We start from the raw sequence: 15,984 nt of genomic DNA on the forward strand, positions 1-15,984 counted from the left end.
GTACTTTGCCAGTGTTTTTTTCGGTGCTCACAGATGAACATCGGCTTGTGGCAATGGCCACTTTTCAGATTTTTATTTTTATTTTATTTTTAATTTTTACACTTCCCGTCCCAGTTTCTGGAAAAACTTGGGTCCGGGATGGTGCCGCTGCAGGGCAGCGTATGGCGTGTCGGTCCTCACAAAGAGCACCCTCACAGCCACAGGCGCTACAAGGCAGCGCATGGCGTGTCGGTCCTCACAAAGAGCACCCTCACAGCCACAGGCAGCCACTGTCTCCTGCAAACTGAACGGAGCTTACAGGAAGAAGCTCCGTCACAGCCAGGATGAGACAAAGAGCTGGAAGAAACTACATCTGCAAGGAGCTTACAACAGAAGCCCCGTCACAGATGAGAAGCTGGAGGCTGCAACGAAGCTTACACAGAGAAGCTCGTCACAGCCAGGATGAAAACGGCACAAGGTAGGGGTGTCAGGGCGGTCAGCTCACGCTGCCGCCCTGCTGTGTGTGAATGTGTTAAGTACCCGCCACTAAGTGCCGCTGAAGGTCCTGCTAAACTATGCGCAGAGCGGCCGCACGTCACTCAGACGCCGGCCGCTCTCACTGTGCTGATGCCCAGCACCACTACAGAGGGGGGCCGCCGCAGAGAGACTCCGTGTGCTGAACAGAGCGGCCGCACGTCACTCAGACGCCGGCCGCTCTCACTGTGCTGATGCCCAGCACCACTACAGAGGGGGGCCGCCGCAGAGAGACTCCGTGTGCTGAACAGAGCGGCCGCACGTCACTCAGACGCCGGCCGCTCTCACTGTGCTGATGCCCGGCACCACTACAGAGGGGGGCCGCCGCAGAGAGACTCCGTGTGCTGAACAGAGCGGCCGCACGTCACTCAGACGCCGGCCGCTCTCACTGCGCTAATGCCCGGCACCATTACACGCACGGAGACTGCCGAGACTTTCCTGTATGTTAAAGAGCGGCCGCACGTCACTCACGGACGCCGGCCGCTCTTTCAATGACACGCTGCTGATGCCGGACACAGGAGACTGTGTACTACGCCGCCCGCTTGTCCGGATGGCTCCCCGGCGATATATACAGCGCTCTTTTGCTATCGATCTCCTGCTCTCCCTGCACCTCGAACCCCGTACGCTGCAGGTAACATGGGGAGACGAGGGGGGGGAGGGGGAGTAATGCCCATAGCAGCAGCAAAGGCTGCATGGGTTAAAAATAAGCAGCGCAGCGTTTTAAACAGAATCAGGGGCTATATTATCAGTATAAGACTGTAGATATAAGATCAGTGGGAACTGTGATTATATGTTCAGCACATTTTATATATCTAATATATAATGAAGCTTGTTGCTGCCAGACTGTGTCTAATATCAGTATGAACTGTTATATGTTAAGCATTTTATATATATAATATATATATGAGGCTTTGGTTGGCAATAGGCTATCAGTGGCATAATCTATTGCAGGTTTAACCATGTTTTCTGTTATTTTCTGTTAACACTGCAAGAAAATACATGTATTTTACTGTATCCTACACTGTATAATCTGTATAATAGGCTATTAAGTCTATATTAAAAATGCAGCAGGTAACCTGTACTGTGCTTTTATGTGAAAACATGACGCCTTTTTTAATCATTGCTGTTTTTCCAGTTATAATTCCAGAACATTCCGGCAATACACCTCTACTCCACAAGGTGGCGCAGGGGTGTTAGTGGGAATTTTTCGTTTAGGATAATTCTAGAACATTCCTGCTCTACATCTTTAAGCCACCAGAAGGCGCAGGGGTGTTAGTAGGAATTTGGTTCGGGTTTCATGCCTATGTGAACTGCTTTTCACATAAGGAACACTTTAGTTTCCTAATAAATATGCTGTTCAGCAATAACATATATATATAGATATATATGCCATATAATAACTTTATTAAGTCGTGCAAGTGTCTGTCTGTTGCCTATTAAGATGTCTGTCTACATAGCGAATAAGGCTCTAGTGCAGACTAAAAATGTTAACATTGGCAATCCAAATTAAAACAGCGGTAATCGGAGTCTCGGAATAACTCCGCCAGCGCTAACAAAAGACAATCTTTCCAAAGGGACAATTTACCTTTGGGTACCAGAGTGTTTATTTCACTGGTCTTATATTTAATGCACGATTCTATGTCAAATCTCACACCGATAACTACCAGTGAGAAGGGTACATTAGTCCAGCACTCAGATAGTGCGGGGTTTTGGACAACCATACATAATCGTTTCCAAAATTACGCGATCCGCCATTGGTATATGCGTTTCTGTCAAACATGATAAAAACCCCAGATACATTTGGGTCACTAGATTCTATGTATGAAACCAGGTCGATCACGGTTAAACAAGCTGCAGAGTATATCTGTAAAGCTTCTGCTAACGCCGGTTATTTTCATTGTCGTTAGTTAAGCGCGACAAGGCCAGAGCTTGTTTGCTCCTAAGTTTGATATACTTGTAACGGCATTTTATCCCTTTTAGGATATTCTGACATTAGCGCATACAGTATACTTGTAACGGCGTTTTATTCCTGTATAAGAAACAGTCACGCCTTGTAACGACAGGACGTTACAGTCAACAAACCAGTGGTTTGATGTCCTCTTTTACAATTGTGGAAGTGCGTCTTTTCATGTTACATTTGCGAGGTTTCATGACTTAAACTCATATATGTCTCAGCTATTTACAGCTTGGAGTACAAAACTGCTTCTGTCAAACGGTTTGGCAGGTTGTCATTTAATCTTTGCTGGGTTATAAACCAGGCAATAGTACACCAACAGAGTCAAGTTACTTATTTCCCTCTGTTTGAGCAAAATCAAACAGCTCTGTTGCAATATCAATCAGCAAGTCATTTACTACAGTTAGAAAATGGATTTTCTGCAGTTAGTTTGGCTTATTGGAGCCACAAAATTGTATAATTGCATTTGATTTTCACAATGCCTATTTACCAGTCCGGTTTCTTCATCACAGGTTCTAGCGTTTGCAAATCGCCACAACCATTACCCATTTCGTTTCTACCGTTGCTTATCGCTTCCGGTATTTACCAAAGTGATGTTGCAATGATAGCTCATCTCACATAAGAACTATTTATCAACAAAGTTCCTCTATCTTGCGCTACTAATGCGGTAGCAGATTAAGTTCGAAAACGATCACATCTAAGTCTGTTTAAACGATATCAGACAGTTCGTCACAGTCATACTGGTGGGATCTCATGGGTTTCAGAGAAGTTGGTTCTCGAATTTACAAGGAATACTTGCACACGATCTGGGCCCGCTCATAATACGTCCAACCTGTTACATCAGGAAACGTTCTTTTACCCATAGTTACCTATGTACCTATTATCTATGTACCGCAGCTGCGGTTGACAGGGTGAGGGTTCAGACCGCCCTCTTAAAAAAATAGAGCGTTACTGTATCGGTTATACCAACCATGTTACGAAATAGTAAGCCGCTTAAGGCAGCTCATTATTAAAAAATTTCGTGTGCTTACATAGGTTGTAAACCTCGGAAGTTTCCAACATCATACTTCAAGTAACCGTATTCTGTTAAACGGAATGGGATGGAAAACTGCGTTCGTCTGCACTAAGAGTGCAGGTATCTGTGTGGTAAACTTATTTTCAAAGCGTTTGCCTCTATTTGCGTCTGTAAACATCTTTCTACAAGGTGTCACCAAAGTTCAGACTCTATTTATCCCACCTACAGCGCCAGGCGATTTGAGGTTGGGGTTCAGATTTATGACAGTTTTCACCTTTTGGAACCTTTTCAACAAAAGGGAATTAAGTTTTCATATTTTGGAACCCTTTCAAAAAATGGGGATTAAGTTTCTCACTTTGGAAAACATTTTTCTTCTAGCCTTGGCTTCGGCAATAGTACTTCGACAAGGGGTTTGTTTTCAGATTTGGGTGCCTGGTATTCCAAGCCACCGTATTTGAGTTTCTCATGACAAAGCAGATCTTCGGACGAAATCCGCTTTCATATTCTTCACATCAATATACCAATAGTGGTTCCTGTGTGGACAGCACATTCTTGAATTCTGAATGTGGTACACGCGTTACGCGTTTATATATGTACCGAACGTCTACAGTACGTGATATGAATACGTTGTTTGTTCTATATGATACTGCGAACTGGGGTTAGCCAGTTTCTCAGCAGACATTATCCAGTTGGATAATAATGACTACAAGTCAGACTTACTTTAAGGCTAAGTTACAATCGCCTACGTCAGTAATAGTTCATCCCACAGGTTCTGTGGGAATGTCAGACCCAACGGGTCGTGGAGCGTCTACGACGCGGCTACATAGCCTTCAGTGCACCACGTTTGTGCACGTTTATACGTTATTAATGGTGGCGCCATCAGCATTTAGCTTTGGCCTGCCTACTGTTACAAGTATCAAACAGCTCGCCCGCCCACGAGGGAAGCTTTGGTACGTCCCAAGAGTACTCCAGTGACCCCTAGTGGATGATAAAGAAAATAGGATTTTGGTACTTACCAGGTAAATCCTTTTCTTTGAATCCATAGGGGGCACTGGACGCCCACCCAGAGCAGTTTTACCTGGGTTGTTTTAAGCTCAAGGGAGCTTAGTGAACAAATTTACCTTGGATGGTATTAAGCTCAAAGGAGCTTATGGTAACACATTTTCACCGATTGGCTCAAATTATAAAGTTCTATCGGTTAAGGTGTCAACTGTTTAGTTGACAATAAGGTTACAGGTCAACTTTGTGGTTGTCTGTTATGTTATAGGGATTCTCCATTGTCAATCCTCTCTATATCCTGTTCGCTCAGTAAAAAACACTGGCAAAGTACACTGAGGTACTTGGGGATATGGAGGGGGGGGAGAGTCCTAAATTTGAATATTCAGTGCCTTTGTTCGGCTACGCCCGTCCATATCCCAAGAGTACTCCAGTGCCCCCTATGGATTCAAAGAAAAGGATTTACCTGGTAAGTACCAAAATCCTATTTTCTTCCATACGGCCCATGTACTGAAGAACTATGTATAGCAGATCAGTGTTTAGTTGTAGAAGAAAAAAAATATTTCCAGTTTTTATTGAAATTTATTGCAGTTTAAATTCTCAATGTAATAGAAAAAAATAACAATTGGAGATAAAAAACAAACAAAAAATAAATAAATAAAAAACAGATTAATTTGGTTTTACAAACTTTAATCTCAATTCTTGGCTCACCAAAGTGTCCACCTATTGCAGACCTAGCCACAGAGCACACACCTACTCTGAAATGGTGGAGGTGGTCCGGACTAAGGAAGCTACATACGAACCTCCTCCTCTCTTAAAACGCCCCTGATTCGGGGTACAAGTCGCTGACTCGGAATAGAGCAAAAGATCCTCAGACCATCCTTCTGCCTTCATGTTTAATAGTTGGCGACACAGGGGTATATTAGTGGTGATGTGTAAAGGCATAGGGTCTTTTGTTATTAAAAGAATTTGTGCTTCAACACGCCAGGAAATAAACCACCGACACTGAGGGAATATCCTTTTGGCTACTTGATGGTGCAGAAAAACCTTACACGATTAACCAAATGTTGCAAATTTGAATTCACCGGTCTAAAAGACCTTCTTCTAGTCTTTAGTGGCCCACTGACAGTGACTCAAGACCCAGGCAAGCCTCTGCTTCATTACTGCAGAACAGATGCACATTGGGGCTAATTTAGACTGGATCGCGGCAGCGAGCACAGTCTGAATCCTTTAGTGGAGTGCGCACACGCAGCGGCCGCACTGTGTGTGCGCACCCCAGGAGCCCAGCGAGATGCAGGGCTGCGATTGCCTCTGCCTGATTGACAGGCAGAGGCGGTCACGGGGCGGGAGGGGGTGTGCCGACAGCATTAGAACGCGGTTGGCGGGGCGCGGTCCGGACAACGGAGGCGTGTCTGGACCGTGGTGGGGGCGGGCCGGGGCAGCTGCGTAACGTCACACGCAGCCACTGCGACCCGGGGCGCGGTGAGTAGCAGTCTGCCAGCGCGCAGGAGCTGCGCTGGCAGGGAGCTACTCAGCGGGTGCGAAAGCAACGCTGCTGTGCGATGCTTTTGCAACCTTGCAGCAGGGAGGTAGGGCCAGACATGCGGGGCGGACTAGCCCTGTGCTGGGTGCCCCCCCCCCATGTCTGAGAAACTGATCGTAGATGTGCAAAATGTATCACATCTACGATCAGATCTGAATTACCCCCATTCTTAATCCATTCCTTGAAGACTGAACAAGGATTATTTTTCAGATATTGCTAACCTAAACTTTTTTTTTTCTGTAACCTCTAGTTTACTACTGACATTTGTACCAGTCAGGTTGTTAACCAGACATAAATTGCTTAAACTTCAATAAAAAACTAGAAAAACTAGGGTGTATTATAACTATTGACCACTAGAATGTGTATACAATGGGGGTCATTCCGAGTTGATCGCTAGCTGTCGTTTTTCGCAGCGTACCGATCAGGCTAAAAATCGGCTGTTCTGCGCATGCGTATGGGCCGCAATGCACATGCGCCAAGTACTTTCACACAAAACTATGCCGTTTTACACAAGGTCAAGCGATGCTTTTCAGTCGCTCTGCTGATCGATGAGTGATTGACAGGAAAGGGGCGTTTCTGGGAGGTAACTGACCGTTTTCCGGGAGTGTGCTAAAAAACGCAGGCGTGTCAGCAGATAACGCAGGCGTGCCTGGAGAAACGGGGGAGTGGCTGGCCGAACGCAGGGCGTGTTTGTGACGTCAAAACGGGAACTAAACTGTCTGCAGTGATCGCAAGGTAGGAGTAGGTCTGGAGCTACTCAGAAACTGCATGATAATATTTAATAGCAGAACTGCTAACGTTTTGTTCGCACTTCTGTTAAGCTAAGATACACTCCCAGAGGGCGGCGGCCTAGCGTTTGCATTGCTGCTAAAAGCAGCTAGCGAGCGAACAACTCGGAATGATGGCCCATATACAGTAATATATACATATAGATTTGCATTTAAATAACAATAATATAGCACAACAGCTGCTCCATAGAACTATCTAGAACTACTGCACATTACTGCTTTGCTTTTAAATAACATGAGTTTCTCCTTCTGTTAACTAACTGAGCAGTATGGATTGGTAGAGGGTTATTGAACATGGGTTATGCCAGTTGTTTTTCTTCAGTGCTAAATTGCAACTAAGCCAAATGACAGGTCTTCTCATATAATAACGCTACCATAAACATTTACATATGTATTGCAGGTTCTGCCTCTAAGCACGAGTTTCAGGCTGAAACCAAGAAGCTCCTGGACATTGTCGCTCGTTCATTATACTCTGAGAAGGAGGTACATATTAGTAACAGACGGCACTGGTGGCACAGTGGTTGGCATTGTTGTCTTGCAGTGCAGTGGCCTTTGGTTTTAGTCTCACCCAGGGAGCCATAGTAGCTTGTACGTTCTGTGTGTGTGTGTGTGTGTCCCTAGGGAATGTATTTGTGTACTTGTAATAGAAAGTCACACGCGGACAGGAAATAGTGTGTATGTATGAAATTCCCTGGGGTCAGTGCAGTTATGAGTGATGTAACATTGCTTGTTTACGGCGCAATGTACGGGTGAGTGCACACAAATCCCATACATACGGTAGACTTACATTGTACATTTTCATGTACACCCTTATGGGACTGCAGATTAATGTGCACAATGTAGGGGCGATGTAGCCTGACATTGCCGGTTTTGAAACACCATCACATCGGGACATCACTGGCATCGCCTGATCATTACTCCTTACTGATCTGACCCCGGCTCTCATTGCACCTCTAAAAATGGTGGCACTGTATAAATAACTGAGCGTAATAATTAGTTGTTACGTTGATATTCTGTAGCAGGACTGAAACAGCTGTGATTGGTCATAATTCTTAAATACCAATGACCTATATAATAATCTAAAGAAAATAATGTTTTAGTCTGTTGTATGATTTGTGGAACCCCTGTTATCACCTAGGCGACAATATTCTGTTGGTGACACCTGACTCCGCTTCTCCCTCTTTCAGGTATTTATCCGGGAACTGATCTCAAATAGTAGTGATGCCCTGGAGAAGCTCCGCCATAAGCTCATGCTGCAAGGGAGCGTTTTACCAGAGATGGAGATCCACTTACAGACAGACAGTGAGAAGGGCACCATCACCATCCAGGTATGAGGAACATGGACCCATACCCTGGCACCCTGCACTGTCCCAGTCTTCTCTCTGAGCCACGGTCACCCCTATTGTCTCAGCTGTGCTCTCTTTCCATTAGACTGGGCTCTCCCTGCCTTTTCTTTTGTTTGCATTTATTTTCTCTCCTTTGTATGTCCCTGTTTTATGTATGTGCTGCTTTCCCCAACGTCTGGCGGGGTGGACCCTTTAGCGCCATGCAAAACAACAACAACAAGAATTACAGATAACGTTTTGCTATTGTGTCACTAATAATATCTTGATGTGTGAAAGGACAATAAGAAGTTAGCTGTGTGTGTATCTGCCTGATATGTGACCTCTGTCCTGCAGGACACTGGCGTAGGGATGACAGAGGAGGAGCTAATCTCTAACCTGGGAACCATTGCTCGCTCCGGGTCCAAGGTAGGATCCAGGCCACGGGAAAGACACGGAAATGTTCAGTACATGGAGCTAACCAATACATAGTTCTAATGTCACCATTCTCTTCTGTAGGCATTCCTGGATACCCTGCAGAGCCAGGCGGACACCTCTGGGAAGATCATAGGCCAGTTTGGTGTCGGCTTCTACTCCGCCTTCATGGTTGCAGACAAGGTCGTGGTTTTCTCACAGTCTTCAGAGCCTGAGAGCACTGGTTACTGCTGGACTTCTGATGGGTAGGTGCAGGAAGGTCAGAAGATAGTCTGAGCAGTCTCTGCTGCCCATAGCGTAATGACATGTCATCCCCACCACTCTATCAGACCCAGTGCTAGGTCTCATGCGGATCTTTCTATGATCATATTATCATTTCCCCTAACTGCTATGTCCTACCCGTCATTAGGTCCGGTGTCTTTGAATTGGCAGAGGCCAGCGGTGTGAGACCGGGCACAAAAGTCGTTATCCACCTTAAGGAAGACTGTAAAGAGTTTGCCAGTGAGGACAGAGTAAGAGGTCGGTCATCATTATGAACGTTTACTTCTGTAGCGCCTGCATAATCTGTTGCGTCTTAGTAACAACATTCTGCCACTGTTTGTTTAGATTAGATATGGGGTTATTGCGTAGACCTCTTATGCCTATATCTCTCACATTGCAGAGGTGGTAACGAAGTACAGCAACTTCGTCAGCGCACCCCTTTACTTGAATGGCAAGAGGATTAATACATTGCAGGTAGGAGATATGGATGGGGTTTCCCGTCCTTCTATTCCCCACTCTGTGGTCACAGTTCTCCGCTACTTATTGCTCTTCCAACACCATTTCATCCTCTTCAGGCTCTGTGGATGATGGATCCCAAGGAGATTGGGGAATGGCAGCACGAGGAGTTCTACCGGTTCATAGCCCAAGCCTACGACAAACCGCGCTACACTCTCCACTATAAGGCAGACGCTCCTGTCAATATCCGCAGCATCTTCTACGTGCCGGAGACGGTGAGTACTGTCAGGCGACATCCTCTACACTCCAGAGAGAGAAATGCATGCAAGCAGGAACTGCCTTTCTCTCTACATGTATAATCCTCGTAGGTGTTCCTTATAGGAGTGAGTGTGACGCCCTCTTTCTGCACTTTGGGCCTAATTCAGACCTGTTCACTCGCTAGGGTTTTTTTTTGCAGTCCTGTGTTCGCATAGTCGCCGATCATAGGGGAGTGTGTTTTCGCTTTGGAAGTGTGCGAACGCATGTCTAGCAGAGCTGTACAAACAGATCTTGTGCAGTCTCTGCGTAGCCCAGGACTTACTCAGCCGCTGCGATCACATCAGCCTGTCCAGGACCGGAGTTGACGTCAGGAACCCTCCCTGCAAACGCTTGGACACACCTGCGTTTTTTAAAACACTCCCAGAAAACGGTCAGTTACCACCCTCAAACGCCCTCTTCCTGTCAATCTCCTTGTGAACGCCCATGCGAATGGATCCTTCGCACAAAGCCATCGCTGAGCGGCGATTCGCTTTGTACCCGTGTGACAAGCCTGCGCATTGCGGTGCATGCGCAGTCTAGACCTGATCGCCCGCTGTACGCAAACGCAGCCTAGCGATCAGGTCTGAATTAGGCCCTTTTTGTAGAACACTTCCTATGGGAAAGTTAAACTTAAACACCATGTCTAGGATTGTACAATATTCACCATACCTTTCTGTATGCAGAAACCCTCGATGTTTGATGTGAGCCGGGAGCTGGGATCCAGCGTTGCGCTTTACAGCCGCAAAGTCCTCATCCAGACCAAAGCCACCGACATTCTGCCAAAGTGGCTGCGCTTCCTGCGAGGTGAGCCTGGTCTTTTATGTCCTTCCCAGCACACGTGTATAACAGTGGTAGAAGGAGCCAAGGCACAGAACATTCCCGGGTTCCTATGTTTGGAAATGGCTATACACATTTAATTACCCTGACATTTACAAAGATGAAAGCAGGGTGATAAAGGGCTTCCTTTTCTTCTGTGTGCAGGCGTTGTGGACAGTGAGGATATCCCCCTCAATCTGAGCCGCGAGTTACTACAGGAGAGCGCCTTGATAAGGTGACAGTAGGATCATTTTATTCTTTGTTCTGATGATTACAAAATATTACAGCTAACTATTTACCTGGATTTGATTGGGGACTGCAAAGGTTTATAGCTGATGTAGGGGGAGATGCATCGCCAAGCAATCAGCTTCCAACTATCGTTTTTCAAACACAACCTGTAACATGGCAGTTAGGAGCTGATTGGTTGGTACTTTATCTCTTTCCAAGCTTTGATAAATCTCCCCTATAGTATAATGTTGCTGTAGGATCCCAGTGATTTATTTATTTTTTACTTTTCTCTTACGTCCTAGAGGATGCTGGGGACTCCGTAAGGACCATGGGGTATAGACAGGCTCCGCAGGAGACATGGGCACTCTAAAGACTTTAGAATGGGTGTGCACTGGCTCCTCCCTCTATGCCCCTCCTCCAGACCTCAGTTAGATCCTGTGCCCAGAGGAGACTGGGTGCACTGCATGGGAGCTCTACTGAGTTTCTCTGAAAAATACTTTTTGTTAGGTTTTTTATTTTCATGGAGCACTGCTGGCAACAGGCTCCTGCATCGTGGGACTGAGGGGAGAGGAGCAGACCTACTTAAATGATAGGCTCTGCTTCTTAGGCTACTGGACACCATTAGCTCCAGAGGGTCGGAACGCAGGTCTCACCCTTGCCGTTCGTCCCGGAGCCGCGCCGCCGTCCTCCTCACAGAGCCAGAAGATAGAAGCCGGGTGAGTATTAAGAAGAAAGAAGACTTCAAAGGCGGCAGGAGACTTCAGATCTTCACTGAGGTAACGCGCAGCGCCATTGCTCCCACACATATACACAGAGCGGGCACTGTAAGGGTGCAGGGCGCAGGGGGGGGCGCCTGGGCAGCAATATTAACCTCAAGGGACACTGGCAAATAGATTAGACACTGCAGAGGCGGTATATTGAAACCCCCCCGCCAGTATAAATAATTTGAGTGGGACCGAAGCCCGCCGGTGAGGGGGCGGAGCTTGATCCTCCAGCACTAACCAGCGCCATTTTCTCCACAGCACACTGCAGAGAAGCTGGCTCCCCGGACTCCCCCCTGCTGAACACGGTTACAGAGGGCAATTAAGAGGGGGGGGGGGCACAGTGTGTGTATTTATATATTTATATAAAAGCGCTGTACTAACTGGGATTTTATTCCAGTGTCCGGTGGCGCTGGGTGTGTGCTGGCATACTCTCTCTCTGTCTCTCCAGAGGGCCTTATTGGGGGGACTGTCTCCATATAGATATATCCCTGAGTGTGTGGGGGTGTCGGTACGTGTGTGTCGACATGTCTGAAGCGGAAGGCTCATCTAAGGAGGAGGTGGAGCAGATGATTGTGGTGTCTCCGTCGGCAACGCCGACACCTGATTGGTTGGATATGTGGAATGTTTTAAATGCAAATGTGTCTTTATTACATAAGAGATTGGACAAAGCAGAGTCCAGGGATAAGACAGGGAGTCAATCCATGGCTTTGACTGTGTCACAGGGTCCTTCAGGGTCTCAGAAATGTCCCCTGTCCCAGGTAGCAGACACTGATACCGACACGGATTCCGACTCCAGTGTCGACTACGATGATGCGAGGTTACACCCAAGGGTGGCCAAAAGTATTCATTATATGATTATTGCAATAAAAGATGTTTTACATATCACAGATGACCCCTCTGTCCCTGACACGAGGGTTTGCATGTTTAAGGAAAAGAAACCTGAGGTAACCTTTCCCCCATCTCATGAGCTGAACGTGTTATTTGAAAAAGCTTGGGAAACTCCAGACAAGAAACTGCAGATTCCCAAGAGAATTATTATGGCGTATCGTTTCCCTGCACAGGACAGGTTACGGTGGGAATCCTCACCCAGGGTGGACAAGGCGTTAACGCGCTTGTCCAAAAAGGTGGAGCTACCGTCCCCAGACACTGCAGCCCTCAAGGATCCTGCTGATCGCAGACAGGAAACTACCTTAAAATCAATTTATGCACATACGGGTGCCTTGCTCAGACCGGCAATAGCGTCGGCTTGGGTTTGTAGCGCTGTAGCAGCTTGGGCAGTTACCTTGTCAGCTGACATTGATATCCTAGATAGGGATAGCATTTTATTGACCTTGGGTCACATTAAAGACGCAGTCTTATATATGAGAGACGCTTCAAAAGACGTTGGACTGTTGGGTTCAAGAGCCAACGCCATGGCGATTTCTGCTAGGCAAACCCTGTGGACCCGCCAATGGACGGGTGATGCCGACTTAAAGAGACATATGGAAGTTTTGCCTTACAAGGGTGAGGTGTTATTTGGGGAAGATCTCGCGGACCTTGTTTCCACAGCTACCGCGGGTAAATCTACTTTCTCTTTCATCCACTAGGGGACACTGGAGTCCTATACAGTAGGGGTGTGAAGCCTTGAACCGGAGGTGTGGCACAATCTAAAATTAGCATTGTCTGCACAGCCGGCTCCTCCCCCTTCACATCCCTCCTCCCTCAGTTTGAAAAATTGTGCTGGAGGTACAGCACGTGGAGCACTGAGCTCCTGACTAAAAAAAAAACTTTAAAGGGCAGCGTCAACCTAACAAAAGGGGGACAAGGCTGCTTAATATTGGAGAGACAAAGATCCCTATTGAAGGGACCTGCATCTCTCCACAGGAGATCCTCCAGAGTCCTCTAAATAGTGAGTACTGGTTAACATAGAGGTAGCATAGAGTTTTTTTATGTATATAATAATCCTTTTTCCTTTTTTTTTTTTTTATCTCTCCTCTCTAGAAATGGCTCTCACTCTCTCTCTACCTCGTAAGAATTGCGGGAGCAAAGTGCGGCGCGGGACTCAGCGTCTCTTACCTGTGAGCAGGGAGAGACGGCTGAGCGGCGCGCTACACGGCGGAGACGATGCGGTGCACAGGTGCCGCTTCGGGAAACAGCCCGGCGCGCACTGGCCAGAGAGTTCGGTGCGCGTCAGTCAGGGGAAGCGGCGCGCGCCAGCCAGCGGGAGGGAGTGGGAGCCTAACATAGACCTACGCCCCGCGGCTAAACAAGCGCGCGGCGTTAAAAGAATAATAACTGTTACAGAGTGAGCAGGAACAGTAAAGGTTTTTTTTTAACAAAACTGCATGTCCTAGCATTTAGTGGGGGCCATGTTTAGTTGCATGGCGGTAAAACATGGCGCCAGTCTGTGTAACGAAAAGTCCTCCTCCCCCCTCAGTAAAGAAGGGAAGTTTGTTTTATTACACAACAGCTCCCCCTGCTGCACTGTTTGGATAGTGCATATATTAATAAGAGTAGAGACATTCTGCTAAACAGCTCCCTCTGCTGGTGAAAATAAATATATAGGAGGATCTCCTGAAAAGTAATCATGCTTTCTCTGACGTCCTAAGTGGATGCTGGGACTCAGTAAGGACCATGGGGAATAGCGGCTCCGCAGGAGACTGGGCACAACTAAAAGAAAGCTTTAGACTACTGGTGTGCACTGGCTCCTCCCACTATGACCCTCCTCCAGACTTCAGTTAGAATCTTGTGCCCGGCTGAGCTGGATGCACACTAGGGGCTCTCCTGAGCTCCTAGAAAGAAAGTATATTTTAGGTTTTTTATTTTACAGTGAGATCTGCTGGCAACAGACTCACTGCAGCGAGGGACTAAGGGGAGAAGAAGCGAACCTACCTAACTGGTGGTAGTTTGGGCTTCTTAGGCTACTGGACACCATTAGCTCCAGAGGGATCGACCGCAGGACCCGACCTTGGTGTTCGTTCCCGGAGCCGCGCTGCCGGCCCCCTTACAGTGCCAGAAGCAAGAAGTGTTCCGGAAAATCGGCGGCAGAAGACTTCTGTCTTCAACAAGGTAGCGCACAGCACTGCAGCTGTGCGCCATTGCTCCTCATGCACACCTCACACTCCGGTCACTGATGGGTGCAGGGCGCTGAGGGGGGGCGCCCTGAGGGCAATATAAGACACCTTGGCTGGCAAATCTACACCATATATAGTCAGGAAGGCTATATAGGTGTAAAAATACCCCTGCCAGAATTCCAGAAAAAGCGGGAGAAGTCCGCCGGAAAAGGGGCGGGGCCATCTCCCTCAGCACACTGGCGCCATTTTTCCCTCACAGCTCCGCTGGAAGGACGCTCCCTGGCTCTCCCCTGCAGTGTCAAGCTACATAAGGGTAAAAAAGAGAGGGGGGGCACTAAATTTAGGCGCAGTATATATAATATAAGCAGCTATAAGGGAAAAACACTCATTTATAGTGGGATCCCTGTGTTATATAGCGCTCTGGTGTGTGCTGGCATACTCTCTCTCTGTCTCCCCAAAGGGCTTTGTGGGGTCCTGTCCTCTGTCAGAGCATTCCCTGTGTGTATGCGGTGTGTCGGTACGACTGTGTCGACATGTTTGATGAGGAGGCTTATGTGGAGGCGGAGCAGATGCCGATAAATGTGATGTCACCCCCTGCGGGGTCGACACCTGAGTGAATGGTGCTGTGGAAGGAATTACGCGACAGTGTCGACTCCTTGCATAAAAGTTTTGACGACATACCAAATGTGGGACAGCCGGCTTCTCAGCCTGTGCCTGCCCAGGCGTCTCAAAAGCCATCAGGGGCTCTAAAACGCCCGCTACCTCAGATGGCAGACACAGATGTCGACACGGATACTGACTCCAGTGACGACGACGATGAGACTAATGTAACATCCAGTAGGGCCACACGTTACATGATTGAGGCAATGAAAAATGTGTTGCACGTTTCTGATGTTACCCCCGGTACCACAAAAAAGGGTATTATGTTTGGAGAGAAAAAACTACCAGTAGCTTTTCCTCCATCTGAAGAGTTAAATGAAGTGTGTGAAGAAGCGTGGGCTTCCCCTGATAAGAAACTGGTAATTTCTAAGAGGTTACTAATGGCGTACCCTTTCCCGCCAGAGGATAGGTCACGTTGGGAAACATCCCCTAGGGTGGATAAAGCGCTCACACGCTTGTCAAAGAAGGTGGCACTACCGTCTCCGGATACGGCCGCCCTGAGGAATCTGCTGATAGAAAGCAGGAGGCTATCCTGAAGTCTATATATACACACACAGGTGTTATACTGAGACCAGCTATTGCTTCAGCATGGATGTGCAGTGCTGCAGCTGCGTGGTCAGATTCCCTGTTGGAAAGTATTGATACCCTAGACAGGGACACTATATTGCTAACCGTAGAGCATATTAAAGACGCACTTTTATACATGAGGGATGCACAGAGGGATATTTGCCGGCTGGCATCTAAAATAAGTGCAATGTCCATTTCTGCCAGGAGAGGGTTATGGACTCGGCAGTGGACAGGAGATGCAGATTCTAAAAGGCACATGGAAGTTCTGCCTTATAAGGGTGAGGAGTTGTTCGGGGATGGTCTCTCGGACCTAGTT

General features: G+C 47.3%; 1 protein-coding gene across 1 annotated transcript in view; it reads left to right on the forward strand.

The window, feature by feature from the left end:
* Positions 1-15,984, forward strand: part of TRAP1 (TNF receptor associated protein 1) — a 57,408-nt gene that overhangs the window by 19,340 nt on the left and 22,084 nt on the right. The window contains exons 3-11 of the mRNA XM_063934799.1: positions 7,210-7,292; positions 7,997-8,137; positions 8,489-8,560; positions 8,651-8,811; positions 8,976-9,085; positions 9,228-9,301; positions 9,403-9,558; positions 10,264-10,384; positions 10,562-10,631. Of these exons, the coding sequence (XP_063790869.1) occupies positions 7,210-7,292; positions 7,997-8,137; positions 8,489-8,560; positions 8,651-8,811; positions 8,976-9,085; positions 9,228-9,301; positions 9,403-9,558; positions 10,264-10,384; positions 10,562-10,631 (988 nt within the window). The remainder of the gene's footprint in view (positions 1-7,209; positions 7,293-7,996; positions 8,138-8,488; positions 8,561-8,650; positions 8,812-8,975; positions 9,086-9,227; positions 9,302-9,402; positions 9,559-10,263; positions 10,385-10,561; positions 10,632-15,984) is intronic.

Source organism: Pseudophryne corroboree, chromosome 7 (assembly GCF_028390025.1).
Source record: "Pseudophryne corroboree isolate aPseCor3 chromosome 7, aPseCor3.hap2, whole genome shotgun sequence".
Lineage (NCBI taxonomy): Eukaryota > Metazoa > Chordata > Amphibia > Anura > Myobatrachidae > Pseudophryne > Pseudophryne corroboree.